General features: G+C 43.7%; 1 protein-coding gene across 1 annotated transcript in view; it reads right to left on the reverse strand.

Annotated features, from left to right (window-relative positions):
- rims4 (regulating synaptic membrane exocytosis 4) overlaps positions 1-16,866 on the reverse strand; it is a 186,500-nt gene that overhangs the window by 16,700 nt on the left and 152,934 nt on the right. The window contains exon 6 of the mRNA XM_041204423.1: positions 576-688. Coding sequence (XP_041060357.1) covers positions 576-688 — 113 coding nt within the window. The remainder of the gene's footprint in view (positions 1-575; positions 689-16,866) is intronic.

The raw sequence follows: 16,866 nt of genomic DNA on the forward strand, positions 1-16,866 counted from the left end.
TTCTGAGACATGACACAGAATGATAGGAACTGAAACTCATTCTTTATCTCTTTTTCTCACTTTCTGTCTTACCAATATTTAATGGTCTGTCTCTGTCTTACTCTCTAACTCTTACCAATTTCTCTCACTTTGTCTTTCACTCTCTCTTTCACACTCTCAAACACATTGGCCATGATACTAATTCCCCCATTCTGTGTGGTAGAGGATCGCGGAGGTGTCAAACTTTAAAATCAGGGAATATGTGCCAACACACCACATACCCTCCTGCTGCCACTCTTATAGTAGAATGTGTGTGTGTGTCTGCGGTGGGGAGGGGTGGGGGTTGGCAAATCATATTTAAACCAGGACCCCGAGGTGAAAATGGAATCCTGGTTTGAGTTGAAAAGTTGCAGATGGAATTCCCAGGATACAGAAGTGAAGAGGAGTGAGCTGCCAGGTCCAGCAGGTTTAGTGTCTCTTCCAGCTCTTCTTCTGCATCAGACGGACCCTATTCTCTCAATATCTCTCTCATGCGGCCCACAAATGTGCACAGGGTCAATGCTGAAGCTCTAGTTGAGGTACCAAGAGTGTCTTACCCATCGATGGTGTGGCCAAAGTTTGACGGCCCACAAACTGTGCGGGACCCATTCCATCCAGGAAATCCCTGAACAGCCCATCAGATGCCTGGCAAACTCCACTGTAGTTCAAGCTGAAGAGAGAAGAACAGTCCAGTTATTTGCAAGACAAATCAAATCTGGTTGCAACCTAATCCTTTCATTGTTTTCTACCAAGTCCAGACCCAAACAATGTCATTAAGCAGTAGACATAATGGATAGAAGCATATTCTTCATCAATCCTTCTAGTCATGGCACCCCACTATTGTTAAGGAAAGCTCAAGATCTTTGTGGGGCTCTAGTCAGACACACAATCCTAAATAGTTCATTCTACCTTGATAACAGTTATGATGAACAAGGGCCCCCACAAATAATGTCATTCTTACAAAACACCAGATGCTAACTTGCTCACCATCCTGGCATCTTGTCTGTATCCTATCTAAAGATTGTTTGTCTATCTCACTAATGATGAGGAGTGAACTGCAGACACAGGCTTGGTAGACCTGCATTTTATTGTTCTCAGCCAGTTCCCTGCTGTTTTACACTTTCATTCTCAGCTTGGACATAACAGCCGCAACTTTTGCAGTGCATGTTGATTTCAGCATCAGGTGACAGATTGCTGGTGATTGTGGAGGCGAGAAATGTGAAACTATCAACAAGCTCCAGCATCAATGCTGATAGATGGCAACATTCTGGACCATGACATTCATCTTTCTGCTGCTAATGGTCAAACCAAACTCTTTACAGGCATGAAACATTCCATTTGTCGCTGAAGTTGTTCCTCAGTATGGAATGCTAGTGTGACATAGAACAACTCTCTGAAGAGGACTCGGAGCACATTTGTTTTGGCTCTTGGCAAGGCTGAAAACTGTCCTTTAGTTCAGGTATGTAAGTAGACACCCTCTATGGATGACCTGAAGGCCTAAGCCTCTCCACCACTCTCTTGCTTTTGAGACATTCCTCAAACCCTACCTCTCTGACCAAGCTTTTGGTCTCCTTTCTTAATATCCCCTTGTGTAACTCAATGCCATTTTTTGATAAGCTTCCAGTGAAGCACCTTAGGACATTTTACTACATTAAAGGTGCTCCATAAATACAAGTTGTTGTTGTATCATCCACTATGGCCCAGAGTTAAGCAGCAAACCAATTATTAGGGGCAGGCTGCATTAATTTTATTCAATCTGGCTTTGAAATGTTTGCTCAGCAATATTATAAAACCAATTTTCAAACTGGGACTGAGCCATAACTGTGTCGCATTTATCATTTTGGTTGAATTTTACAGTCTAGATTGATTGTGAAGAAGTTTCTTTGAGTAACAACACCAGAAAGTGCAGCCATAAGTCATGTACACTAAAAGACCACCAACTGTTCACATCCCCAGTCTATACTGAGTAAGGGTGATAGGCAGCAAAACGGAGCTACAAATGCACTCAGTTTCCTGAGTTAGTTTAAAAAACAGTTTTTTTAAAAAGTTGCTGATGTTTTTAACTATTAGTTACCCACAGTGCCTCCTTCTGCTAAAACTGTAAGAGCAATTCCACAATTAGTGGAAAAGGGTAGAGGGAATGGGGGTTAGTGACTGCAGCAGATCCATTTCCCACTGATTCCCATTTTAGTGCACTAGTTAAAATAAAATCAAATGGAGAAATGGATAAACAAACTGAGTGAATCAGTTTTTGATTCTTGCAGGCTTTTAACATACACTTATCCCTTTACTTGTCTAGCTCCACTTATCTCTTGCTCTTTCTCTCCTTCTGTCTCTCTCTTTCACAGACACAAGACAAGATAATTAAGTTGCTCATGAGAAATATATTATTATATGCAGTCCTGGATAAACAGTAATACAAACTACAATTTGATTGTTGAATGGAAAGATGACACTTTCAGCTGGTGAGAGATATCACTATTAGCTAAGAAAAAAATCAAAGAAAGCAGCTCAAATTTGATGGCATTACTTGTCTGTTATACATTTCTTTAGTGCTGTCACATACATTTTGACAACGTGTATTTATAAAAGATAACTATTGTTCTTAGTTCTAAGATGTAATTCTAAGATCATCAATATTGAATAGTGCAGTCATCTAAACATGAACAACTGTGATAGATCTGTCAAAATCAAGAATAGTAAAGAAGTGCCTTTGCCTGAATCTACACTCAGCAGGAATGGAATAACTTGGTTGCTTTGAATTTTATGGTTTGGAAGCGACTGGAACTCTGCTATTAAACTTCTACAGAGAAACATTGGCCCAGATTTTTCTGTCAAAGTATTGTTGTTACTGGTGCGCAGATGGTACAGCAATTTCACTCAAGGAGTAGATATATAAATAGTCGTTTGGTAATATAGAACATGGGTATCGCTGAAAAAAGAGACACATCGGAGCTTTTCGTCTTGCACTCATCAGGACACTTTGCAATGATACCAACTATTTACACTGTGTGTGAAGAGAGTGCTGATTGGTTGGCAAGTGGACTCTGATTGCAAAGACGTTGCCATGGAGAATGCACCAGTGATTGTGACTGACAGTTAACTGCCAAGCATTATTTGAAATTTAAACCAGGCAGCTTGACCCTGATTGATCAAGGCAATGCCCTAGGGAATGAGTTAGCAAATGTGTGGCAATTATGGTTTTATCTAATGTACAGTATACCTTTAAGAAGAATGATATTAAGAAAGATCACATGCTCTTAGTAACCAATAGGAGAGTAGCATGGGCTAGCTCAGCGGTTAGTAGTCAGTAGTGTAGAGATAGAGTTTGAAGTGAAATCACATGTTTAGTTGCTGCTGAGTACCTTTGCAAATAAACGAAAAGGTTCCACCTAAGAAGTGTCTGCTGATCAACTCTTTCAATAATACCAACTCAGCCACCTCTCACAACAAACTGATGACGAGGATCCACAGGGCCCAATAAACTGGCGACGAGGATAAAACAGGTTAACCAGGGAAATCAAGAAAAAGGAAGTCGGCACTGTACCTCGCACAGTAATTGTAAGTAGAGGTTCCATTCGAAATGAAGAAGTAATTCCCTCTCAGAATGCCGCAGATCGGAATAATTGATCCTCTCAATCAAGCAGCAGACGATTGGTCTCATTACATTGAATGTCTCACGTTCTTTTTCCAAGCGAATGAGATAACAGCGGAAGAGAATAGGCGGACAAACCTTTTAAGTACATGTTGGTATAAAGACTATGGCTTGATTCGCAGTTTGACAGCACCCTGTGCCCCAGATTCTAAAAATTTTGATGAATTGTTGGACTTCGTGAAAGGTCATTATCAACCAAAGCCCTCAGTAACGATGCAACGGTTCAAGTTTAACTCGAGAAATAGAGCCCCAGGGGAGACAGTTGCTGCTATGTGGCAAGTTTGAAGCAGTTAGCGGAACATTGTGAGTTTGGTACATCTGCACACGACACGCTCAGAGACCGTTTAGTGTGGGGTGTGAATGAGAACACGATTCAGGAGAGATTATTGTCCAAAGCGAGTTTGGATTTCGAGAAGGCGCTAGAGATAGCGCTGGCCATGGAAAGCGCAGTAAGAGATTCAAAAGCCACACAGGGCAGGCATCCTCCACATCGGGCGGAAAACCACAGCCAAAAAGGGCGCAAGACTCTGCCGAGAAGCGGGAAACAACCCCTCGCTGGCTAGAAAATGCGAAAAAATGACAGCAGCGAAACCAAGGAGCAATTTCAATTGAGGTGGAAACAAACAATTTTTTAATGACTGGCACTTCAAAAAAAAATAGGATGTTTTTATTGTCACAGAAATGGACATATAAGGAGACAGTACAAGGAAAGAGTCAGGCAGACTGTTAAACAAAAGAAAAAACTCAGTGAGATCTACAATGTAGAAGAGCCTGAAGCAACTAATTCAGATTTTCCTTAACCTGAATGTTGGAAAAACACAATCAATCTATGTAACAGCGAAAGTGAATGGTTGACCAATTGGAATGGAAGTGGACACGGGAGCTTTCACTACAATAATTGGAGAACATACCTTCAGACGTTTGAATAACAGTGAACATCAATTAAATCTAGAAGAAACAACTGTCCAATTAAAAACATACACAAGTGAAGACATCCAAGTCAAAGGCATAAGTAGAGTAACTGTCCATTATGGAAGCCAATCAGCAAAGCTACCAGTGTTGGTATTGAGAGGCAGAGGGCCAAGCCTGTTAGGGTGAAATTGGCTAAGGGAAATCAACCTTGATTGGCCACTGAGACTCCAAAAGGAAACAGGAAGTGTTCCTGCTTTGGAAAAGGAGTGTGTAAAGATTCAACAACCTGAAGAAATGTAGGCTGCATTGAGCCAAAATGTGGAAGAACAGCAGAAGGAACTCGAAGAGACCGTGTTTAAGGGCAGGGTTCGAGATGAGGTGAGCAACCTCTGAAAGGAAATAGAAAACCTGCTGAAAGACCTTCACACAACACAAGATTCCCCAGGTCAAGGTTTGTACCTCTGGAAAAGTATGAAAAGAAACAGAAATAATTCAGCACTTCTCTGAATAAACTGAATAAATGAAGGATGAGTTGGCAGAGAAGACACAACAATGTTCAATTTTCCAGGAGGCAGCAAATAAATACAAAAAAAGAGACAGAAAAGCTGAAGAATCAGCAAAATGAAGCCAAAGTGGCTTTGGAGGTAAAGGTCACAGAATTTTCTAGGAAGCAGACAGATGGTGAAATTGTGGAAGACTCAGCCATTGAGTTCACTCAAGTCGGATTTACTGTAGTCTGGCCAATATTGAAGCCGAAAAGAAGGGCGAGATTAAAGTCAGTGCTAGAAAGAAGGCGGCACATAGAATGAAGACACAGAAACACAAATAAGACTTTAATCCTGGCAGCATATGAGTATACATAAGCAGGCAGTCAAATCGCAAACGCCAATGCACTTAGTTGTTTACCTTTACAAGAAAATGATGAGGAAGTCCCACTTCCACAGGAACTTGTTATATTGTTAAATCTCGTAGATTCATCACCGATATGTGCTCAACAGATCAGAGACTGGACCAGTAGGGAACCGGTCATATCTCAAGTACAAGAACAAGTGCTTCATGGTTGGCCACAAGAGCCTGTATCTGATGAAATGAAACCGTACTCCAACAGAAGACACAAAATAACCAGCCAAGATGGTATCTTATTGTTGGGAACACGAGTGATAGTTCCTCCAAAGGGAAGGGAACCACTTTTAGTTGAAGTACACAGTGCACATCCAGGAATATCCCAAATGAAGACCATAGCTCACAGCTACTTTTGTGGCCTGGAATGGATGGCGAAATAGAGAGTTTAGTGAAGAATTGTGTGCAATGACAGCAACTGCAAAAGTTACCTTTAACAGCTCAGTTTCACCTTTGGGAGTGGCCAGGAAGACCATGAGTGCGGTTACACATTGACTATGTGGGACCTTTCATGGGAACAATGTTTCTGCTCATTGTTGACGCTCATTAAAAATGGATGAACATATATTGAGGTTAAGTCACTAACGTCTTCTGGTACAATGGAGAAGGTACCAGAAGTAGATGTTTCTGATAACAGCATGGCATTTACTGAGTTTCAGCAGTTTATCAACCTCAATGGTATCACTCATATAAAAGCTTCACCGTACCCACCCTTCCTCAAACAGACTGGCCAAAAGGGCAGCTCAAGGCTGGCATGAAGAAGTTAAGTGAAGATTCCCTAACAACCAAGCTAGCACGCTTTCTTTTCAATTATAGGACCATCCCTCACACAACAACAGGTGTCACACCTATGGAGTTACTGATGAAACGCTGTCTCAGGACGAGATTGAGCTTAATAATGCCGAATTTAGAGAGGAAGGTGGAAAGGAGTCAGGGAAGTCAGAAAACTAGACACGACTGGCAAAGTCGTGAGAGGAAATTTACCGTGGGAGAGAGGGTATGTGTGAAGAACTTTGGAGAAGGACCAAAGTGGTTACTGGGTGAAATAAATGCGGTGACTGGACCTCAATCTTACCACGTGGAGGTGGAAGGCCGAGTCATATGGAGACATGTGGGTCATCTAAGGAAGAGGGAAACAAATCACCAAGAACTGATTTCACCAGTGTTCACAACCAGATCAGCATTTCTTGTTCAGAGAATTTAATCCAGTACAGACAAGTCTGATGTTCCTGTAAGAGTTGTGGATATAGAACTGCAGGTCCCCACCGAAGCAGCTGATGTTCAGGCAACTCTAGAAAAGGAGGTTCCTGATAAAGCATCTGAAGTTGCGGAGGTGAGGCACTCCACACGCATGAGGAAATCCCCAGAAAGACTGAATTTGTAAATTACTTACCCGTGTAAATATTTTGCTATCTCCATAAAATTGTATTTGTAAATATAAAATGTATTTCAGAGTAAAAGGGGAGGGATGTGGTAATTATGGTTTTATTTAGTGTATAATATACCTTTAAGAAAAATGCTATTAAGGAAGATCACATGCTCTTGGTATCCAATAGGAGGGTAGTGTGGGCTACCTCAGTAGTTAGAAGTCAGTAATGTAGAGATAGAGTTTAAAGTGAAAGCACGCGTATAGTTGCTGCTGAGTACCTTGGTAAATAAACTAAAAGTTTCCACCTGAGGAAGGCCTGTTGGTCAACTCTACCAATAGTACCAACCCAGCCACCATTCACAATAAGCATGTGATGAAGATCCACAGGTCCAATAGAATGGCTGCCACTTATTTTGTTTAGCTGAAACAGGTGCAATGTGTGTACATGTTCTTTCTGTCTGCAAAGAACAGGGCCCTGTATATTAACGTTTGTAGCTTCTAGTACACAAACCATGTCACACAGAGAGTCTGACTGACAATCAAGAGGGAAAAACATACTTGATCTCAACCTTACGAGCCTGCCTGCTACAGATGCATCTATCCATGACAGCACTGGTAGGTGTGACCACCACACAATCTTTGTGGAGATAGAGTCCCGTCTTCACATTCGGCATTCACATCATCATGTTGTGTGGCACTACCACCATGCTAAGTGGGGTAGATTTTGAACAGATCTAACATTACCACCAAGGCATATCTAGTATTACCACCAAGCCAGGGGATCAACCCTGGTTCAATGAAGAGTGCAGGAGGGCATGTCAGGAGCAGCACCAGGCATACCTAAAAATGAGGTGTCAACCTGGTGAAGCTATAACACAGGACTACTTGCGTGCCAAACAGCATAAGCAGCAAGTGATAGAGCCAAGCGATTTCACAACCAACGGATCAGATCTAAGCTCTGCAGTCCTGCCACATCCAGTCGTGAATGGTGGTGGACAATTTAACAAATCACTGGAGGAGGAGGCTCCACAAATATCCCCATCCTCAATGATGGAGGAGCCCAGCACATCAGTGCAAAAGATAAGGCTGAAGCATTCACAACAATCTACAGCCAGAAGTGCCAGGTGGATGATCCATCTTGCCCTCCTCCGGAGGTCCCCAGCATCACAGATGCCAGTCTTCAGCCAATTCGATTCATTCCACATGATATCAAGAAATGGCTGAAGGCACTGGATACTGCAAAGGCTATGGGCCCTGACAATATTTCGGCAATGGCACTGAAAACTTGTGCTCCAGAACTTACCACACCCCTAGCCAAGCTATTCCAGTACAACTACAATGTTGGCATCTACCCGGCAATTTGGAAAATTGCCCAAGGATGTTCTATATACTAAAAGCAGGACAAATCCAACACAGCCAATTACCCTTCATCAGTCTACTCTCGATCATCAGTTAAGTAATGGAAGGAGTCATCAACAGTGCTATCAAGCGGCACTTGCTCAGCAATAATCTGCTCACTGACACTTAGTTTGGGATCTGCCAAGGCCACTCAGCTTCTGACCTTTGTTCAAACATGGACAAAAGAGCTGAACTCCAGGGCTGATGTAAGAGTGACTTCCCTTGATATCAAGGCAGCATTTGACCAAGTGTGGCATCAAGGAGCCCTACCAAAACTGGAGTCAATGGGAATCAGGGGGAAAACTCTCCACTGGTTGGAGTCATACCTAGCACAAAGGAAGATGGTTGTGGTTATTGGAGGTCAATCGTTTCAGTTCCAGGACATCACTGCAGGAGTTCCTCAGGGTAGTGTCCTCGGCCCAACCATCTTCAGCTGCTTCATCAATGACCTTCCTTCCATCATAAGGTCAGAAGTAGGGATGTTCACTGATGATTGCATAATATTCAGCAACAATCACAGCTCCTCAGATACTGAAGCAATCTGCCCAAATGCAGCAAAACCTGGACAATATCAAGGCTTGGGCTGAAAGTGGCCAGTAACAAGCGCCAGGAAATGACCATCTCCAACAAAGATGAATCTAACAGTCGCCCCTTGACATTCATTGCATTACAGTTGCTGAATCTCTAACTATCTACATCCTGGGGGTTACCATTGACCAGAAACTGAACTGGACCAGCCATATAAATACTGTGGCTACAAGAGCAGGTCAGAGGCTAGAAATCCTGCAGTGAATAACTCACCTCCTGACTCCCCAAAACTTATCCACCATCTACAAGGCACAGGTCAGGAGTGTGATGGAATATTCCCCACTTGCCTGGATGAGTGCAGCTCCCACAACATTCAAGAAGCTTGACACCATCCAGGGCAAAGCAGCCCCCTTGATGGGCACCCCATCCACAAACATTCACTCCCTCCACCACTGATGCCCATTAGCAGCAGTGTGTACCATCTACAAGATGCATTGCAGAAATTCACCAAGGCTCCTTAGGCAGCACTTTCCAAACCCACGACCACTACCACTTAGAAGGTCAAGGGCTGCAGATACATGGGAACACCACCATCTGGAAGTTCCCCTCCAAGTCAGTCACCATCCTGACTTGGAGACATATCGCCGTTCCTTCACTGTCACTGGGTCAAAATCCTGGAACTCCCTCCCTAACAGCACTGTGGATGTACATACACCACATGGACTGCAGCAGTTCAAGAAGGCAGCTCACCACCACCTTCTCAAGGGCAATTAGGGATGGGGAACAAACGCTGACCCAGCTAGCGAAGCCCACATCCCGTGAATGAATTTTACAAAACTGAAGTTTAAATATAAGTTTGGTGGGGAAAAAACTCGGTAAACATCTAATGGCTGGCAAATCCCACAGACTTAAGATAATTACAAATCAAAAGGTAACTTGTGCTTACTGGATAAAGTAAAATGGTGAGAGTCAGCTAAAGAACTGGAGACATAACGCCTGCAGTTATTTGAGTAAAAGAGTGTAGTATAAGGTTCTTTGGGCAGAGCAAGTGTTAATGTGGGACTGGAGAACAGTACCACCCACAGTATGATGTAGAGAGTCACAAGATGGTCAACTGTGTGTGGTAGAGTCTGGAAGAAGCTAACATGGAGATGGCATGCATATAAGGCTGTACCTTGGAGATATTATGTGTTAGCCATAAATGATTTGCGTTCAACCATACAAGCCTCCAGACCTCTTAGTGAGACACCAGAGAATGTTACAACATGGTAGCAAGTGAAGGATGGACTCTGAAATCCCGAAAGCATGGAAAAGTAAAGAAACTAGAATCTGACCTGCTAGAAAAGCACCAGAATTGAAGACAGATTTGGAAATTACCTAAAAAGAAGCTCCATTGCAGACATGGAGGCTGAAGGACTCCACCAGGACACATGGAGGTCCATCGCCAGACTTAATCGAAGGCAGAGTCAAGGGGCCTCGCTAGATCTCAAAAGGCTGAGCAAAAATCAAAAAAGGAAAATAGCTGAGAGGCAGCAGAATAATCACGGTGCCGGTAATAGAAGAATCTGAGTGAAGGCAGAGCCAAGGGATCTGGCCAAATCTCAAAAAAAAGGTGGGCAAAATGCAATAAAAATGCAAAATTTACTAATTAAAGTCTGCAGCAATGAGGATCAGCACAAGCATACCGGAGCACAGCTGGAAGAAAGCTGCAGCAGGTTCCACAGCTGGCTCCATAACACGCAGCAGCCGAGAACAACTGAATGAAAAAAAATTCTTCTAACAGCGTCCAGAGCTAAAACAAAGTCACCTTCTCCAAGCTTAAAAAAACAAAGTACCTGGCCCAAATGGCTTGCCTGAGGATTTCTTGCCGTCATTTAGTTTAAAGAGTGGGGCCCAAGATGGCCACAGGAGCCCAGGGTGCGGGAGACAAGAGATCCAAGGGTAAGGGAGACAGGAGACCCGAAGCTGAAGGAGACAGGAGGTCCCAGGCTGAGAGAGACAATACCTAAGCCAACCACAAGATGATCACAGACCCTGTCAGCACAATGAAGTGCACGGGCCAAAGAGTTTAATGCAGAAGAAAGAAGCAGCTAAGAAGCAGCAGGATGGCTTAAAAAGAGAGCTTTTTGAAAGGTCAAATAGGTCACCTCATAATCTTCTCTGTTCCAAGGAGAACAGAACAGACCAGACCAGACGTGTTGCAACCTCTGCTTGCGACTGAAGTCCCTCATCCTCGGCAACATCCTGATAAACCTCCTCTGCACGCTGTCTAATGCTTTGACATCTAATTGGGTGATAAGGTACCGTGTTGCTGGGCCTTTTCACCCAGGCCCCAGAGGCCTGGTTTCTCTGATAATGTGAAAGTTATCAGCTCCTACTTTCAGTAGCTTGCCACCAAGAAAAGGTGCAAGCTGAAATGAGTAAAGGAGGATGTCTAACAAATGGCAAAAGCCATTAGATGCCCTGCTACAGCAAAATGTGCCCAATCTTTAGGGAATAATTCCACTGATTGGATTTTGAAAAATGAATTCAAAGGATATGACTGAAAGCGATGACATTTTTTGGGACAGAGAGGCATTGGGACAGGGTTAAATCCATTGGGGTTCAAGGCAACAGGGTGAATATGAAGGAGTTTTGTTTATAGAAATTCTTCTAAATGGGAGTGAATGGAGAATGCCTTAGGCATTTAAATTCTACAAATAAAAATAAATGGCAGGGGGTTTTCCCATTGAAGTTCTACACAATGGGCAGTCAATTAAAAAGAGTTTGTCCCCTGAGACTCAGTATAAAGGGAATGAATGAGAAAGTGGGATTTGAAACACTGGAAGTGAATGGGAAAATGGTTGTGCCCATTCAAATCTCAGATAAAAGGTTTGCAATGGGTACTATAATGTTGTGATTATGGTACTAGACAACATAGGCATCGAATCTTTCATTGTAATTTGTGAAATGGAGATAAATTTATAAGAATGAAAGTTTTTGGATTGTTGTAAAAATCTAACAAGGAAGGGAATCAAACTCCTTTACCTGACCTGATTTATACAAAACTCTAATCCAAGATTACAAAGTTGACTCGTGGCGGCCAATGAAGAGCCTTTGTTTGTTGAAACAAAACAGAAATCTCATCACCTTTACAGGACAACTAAGGTTAGACAATAAATCAGGCAGCGATATACATTCCCAGAACAAATGCACAAATGTCCATTGGGATTCTGCACAATGCCAATAAACAGATAAAAGTTTGATTCTTTAGAGTAATGCACAAAGGGAATGAAAGGGAAAGCAGCACTCTGTGTTAATGGAAAGTGATTCTAATCAATGGGATTGATTGGAAAAGTGCATTGGCCCACTTGAATTCTCAATGGAAGTGAATGGAAAAAGGTTTGCTCCATTAGAATTCTACTCAAAGGAAGTGCATGAGGAAGGATTTAACAATTGGGGTTCTATTCTATGGAAGTGGGATGAAAAGGAATCACCCACTGAGTTTCCACACAATGGCAGAGAATAGAAGAAGGCTTATCAACTGAGATTCCTGTAAACAAGAGTGAGAATGTTTTTTTCTTTTCAGATGCTACACAACTGGAGTGAATGTTTAACTATCAGGAATGCATCTCCTGGACCTGGTCTCAGTGCAGTGGGTGACTGATAAAATAATCAAATAAAGCATGATCAGTAAAAATCTTCCACTGACCATTTCATTGATATGGTCCGGTCAATTAACATAAGTGGATAGCTGCCTCAGCACAAATAAATCTTGTTCAACTACTTAGCAAATAAATGCACTCAATTAGCATCATTAAAGAAGGATTTATTGCTTGTTCATCAAACAGCCGAGTGTTTGGCAAAATCACTGGATTTCACAGAGAGCCAGCGGAAATCCTGATTCAGCTACTGTACTGTGAGAAGTGAGTGAAGGCAATTATCATTGCCCTTTTAAAGGGTTAACACTCACCATTTTTCCTGCAAATTATCTTGATTAAATAAAAGATTTGTTAAGGGCAAATGGTGCTTGATTAAGTTAATTGAGGTTTTTGATGAGGTAACAGAAAGGGTTAATGAGGGTACTGCAGTTACTGTGTTCAGTGAAGCGCCACATAATTGGCTTGACATCAAAGTTAAAGCCCATGGAATAAAAGGGAGAGGGGCTTCATGAATGCAAAGCTGGGTGAGTGACAGGAAACATAGAGTAGCAGTGAACAGTTATAATTTGGACTTGGGGAAGGTGCACAGTGGAGCTCCCTAGGGGTCAGCATTAGGACCCTTCATTTCCCTGGTCTGTATTAATGATCTCAGGCAGAATGTTTAGCTTGGTGGGTGAGTGCGCACCCGACCCACTCGAGCGTTAAATAAAGGGCGTTGGTGTTGTCCGAGCATGCCGATGTCAATGTGCACTCTCACAATATTTCATGTGATGCAGACAGAGGTGCGCCCACCATTAATCAAGTGGCCAGTTAAGGCCCTTGAGACACCGATTGTCCCCCAGTTTACAAAGCCCGGGCGATTTTTAGGCCATTGCATGGGCAAAACAGGCAGGCGGGCAGGACCCAATTATCTAAACCTCATCCACAGGTGGGATAAGAGGGGTCAGTGGCCTTGTCAAAGTGATTAGTGAGGAGTGGATATCACTTGCTGCTGGCGGCTTCTGTGAACAGGACAGCTTCATCTCGCTTCAGAGCTGCATTCAGATATTTTAGAGGCTTCAGTTCAGGTCTCAGTGTTGTTTTCCAGGCCCCCGGAGGATTCACAATGCATGGAGCCTTCCAGGTATCAGACAGCCTTCCCTTACGCTGGGAATGGGGATTGTGATCTCCACTGGAGGCACCTCCTCTGAGGAGGAAGAGAGGGGCAGAAGGGAAAGGAGGCCGGGTGTCCCTAGGCAGCCTCCAGGGGAGGGACCTGTGGGAGGAGAGACGCACGCACAAGGGGGGCAGGGCCAACAGGAAGTCCAAGGAGGAAGGGGCTGCAGAAGATGCCACTATCCTGCTGCCAGGGTTTAAGGCGGTGATACAGCTACTTCAATATGTCCGAGGTGCAGTGCTGAAGGAGGGTCTGTCTCTCACAGGAGACAGTGACCTCCATCTGTCAGAGGATCAGCCCTGAGACCAACACCGACTGCATGGATGGAAAGCCCATGTCAGTGGCTCTGAAGGTCACAGTGGCCCTCAACTTCTATGTGTCTGACTCTTTCCAGGGGTCAATGGGGGAGTCTGTGTGGAGTCTCCCAGTCAGCTGTCCACAGTTGTGTCAAACTTGTGACAGGCATTCTGTTCAGATGGGTACTGATCTTTATTTCTTTACCATACAGACAAGGCCAGCCAGACAGAGCGAGCCAGAGGCTTCGCAGAAATTGCTGTCTTCCCCCGTGTCCAGGCTGCTATAGACTGTACACATGTGGCCATCAAGGTCCCAGCAGATGAGCCCGGTGCCTTCGTCAACAGGAAGGGCTTCCACTCCATGAACGTGCAGATAGTGTGTGATCACAGGATGCTGATTCTACAAGTCTGTGCAAGGTACCCAGGCAGCTCCCACAATGCCTACATCCTCACATGCTAGCAAGCACAGAAATAGGAGAATAGAGCAGATGAATATGTGGCTTAAGATTTGATGCAGGAGGGAGTGTTTTAGATTCCTGGATCAATGGGTCTGTTTCTGGGGAAAGTTGGACCTGTACAAGTAGGACTACATCTGAACCAGAGCGGGACTAACATCCTTGCGGGCGGGTTTGCTAGTGCTGTTGGGAGGAGTTGAAACTAATTTGGCAGGGGGAGGGGACACAGAATGTTAGCAGAATAGGGACAGATCATAATACAGTAAAACAATCAAGCCAGAGGGAGTACAGCTGCATTAAGTTTCAAGGGAGTAAGGCAAGGCTGGATGGCCTCTACTTTAATACCAGGAGTATTACAGGTGAAATGGATGAGTTAAAGGTGAGGATTGACATGTGGAATTGTGATATAGTAGCCATCACTGAGACGTGGTTGAGGGAAGGGCAGGATTGGCAGCTCAACATTCTGGGATATAGAATCTTCAAGTGAGACAGGGGAGGGGGTAAAAGAGGAGGAGGCATTGCATTATTAGTTAAGGAGTCAGTTACTACAGTAAGGAGAGATTATATCTTAGAGGAGGCATCAAATGAAGCTTTGTGGGTAGAGCTTAGGAATAAAAAAGGGGCAGCCATATTGTTAGGTGTTTATTATAGACCCCCAAATAGTCAGTGGAAAATTGAGAAGCAAATATGTGCACAATTCATGGAGGTGTGTAAAAACAATAACAATAGGGTAATTATATTAGGCGATTTCAACTTTCCCAACATTAATTGGGATAGACATAGTGTTAAGGGCTTGGGTGGAGTGGATTTCTTGAAATGTGCACAGGAGAACTTTTTAGGTCAATATATAGAGGGTCCAACAAGGGACGGTGCATTGCTGGACCTAATTCTGGGGAAGGAAGCCGGACAGGTGGCTGAGGTGGTGATGGGGGAGCATTTTAGCGATAGCGATCACAACATGGTACAGTTTAAAACAAAAACAGAATTACCTGGAAAAACTCAGCAGGTCTGGCAGCATCGGCGGAGAGGAAAAGAGTTGACGTTTCGAGTCCTCATGACCCTTCGACAGAACTCTTTTCTTCTCCGCTGATGCTGCCAGACCTGCTGAGTTTTTCCAGGTAATTCTGTTTTTGTTTTGGATTTCCAGCATCCGCAGTTTTTTTGTTTTTATCTCTATTATTATATATGGTACAGTTTAAGTTTGTATTGGGCAAAGAAATAGACAAGTTGCAAAAAAATGTTTTGGATTGGGAGAGAGTGGATTTTGGTAAAATAAGGCAGGATCTGGCCAAAGTAGACTGGGAATAGTTACTTGAGGGGAAATCTACAGAGGAGCAGTGGGGGGTGTTCATAAAGGAAATGGGGAGGGCACAGGCTCAACATGTTCCCTCTAGGGTGATAGGAAGGAGTAACAAGCCCAGAGAACCATGGGTGACCAGAGATATTCAGGTTATGATGAGAAGGAAAAGAGAGGCTTTTAGCAGGTACAAGGGAAGCAAATCAGCAAAGGCATTAGTGGAGTACAGAAAGTGCAGGGTGGAGCTTAAGAAAGCAATTAGGAGAGCAAAGAGGGGATATGAGAAATCTCTGGCTGGTAAAAGTAGGGAAAAATCCCAAGATATTCTGTAAGGATATCAATGGGAAGGGGATAACCAAGGAAAGAGTAGGGCCCATAAGGGACCAAGGGGGCAATCGATGGGTGGAGCCAGAGGACACATCGTGTTGAATGAATATTTCATGTCCGTCTTTACCCAAGAGAATGAGGATGAAGGTTTCAAACTCGGGGAGAGAGACTGCGAGGCTTTTAAGCAAATTGATATAGGGAGGGACAAGGCATAGAGCTTTGGTGAGGCCACAGCTGGAGTACTGTGTGCAGTTCTGGTCGCCATATTATAGGAAGGATGTGATTGCACTGGAGGGGGTGCAGAGGAGATTCACCAGGATGTTGCCTGGGATGAAAATTTAAGTTATGAAGAGAGGTTGGATAGACTTGGGTTGTTTTCATTGGAGCAGAGAAGACTGAGGGGTGACCTGATCGAGGTGTACAAGATTATGAGGGGCATGGGCAGGGTGGATAGGGAGCAGCTGTTCCCCTTCATTGAAGGGTCAGTCACAAGGGGACACAAGTTCAAGGTGAGGGGCAGGAGGTTTAGGGGGGATGTGATGAAAAGCTTTTTTACCCAGAGGGTGGTGAAGGTCTGGAAAGCGTTGTCTGGGAGGGTGGTGGAGGCGGGTTGCCTCACATCCTTTAAAAAGTACCTGGATGAGCACTTGGCACATCATAACATTCAAGGCTATGGGCCAAGTGCTGGTAAATGGGATTAGGAGGTAGGTCAGGTGTTTCTCACATCTCGGTGCAGACTCGATGGGCCGAAGGGCCTCTTCTGCACTCTGTGATTCTGTGATTCTGTGATTCTGTGATTCTGTGAATTCCACAATTTATTGCGATCAGTGTTTAATTTTATCTCACAGCTACTTTCTCAATATCAGATCAATGGGCAAAAGAAGGTATCATTTTCTATCACAGGAAGGACATGA

The sequence above is a fragment of the Carcharodon carcharias genome, chromosome 14 (assembly GCF_017639515.1).
Source record: "Carcharodon carcharias isolate sCarCar2 chromosome 14, sCarCar2.pri, whole genome shotgun sequence".
NCBI lineage: Eukaryota > Metazoa > Chordata > Chondrichthyes > Lamniformes > Lamnidae > Carcharodon > Carcharodon carcharias.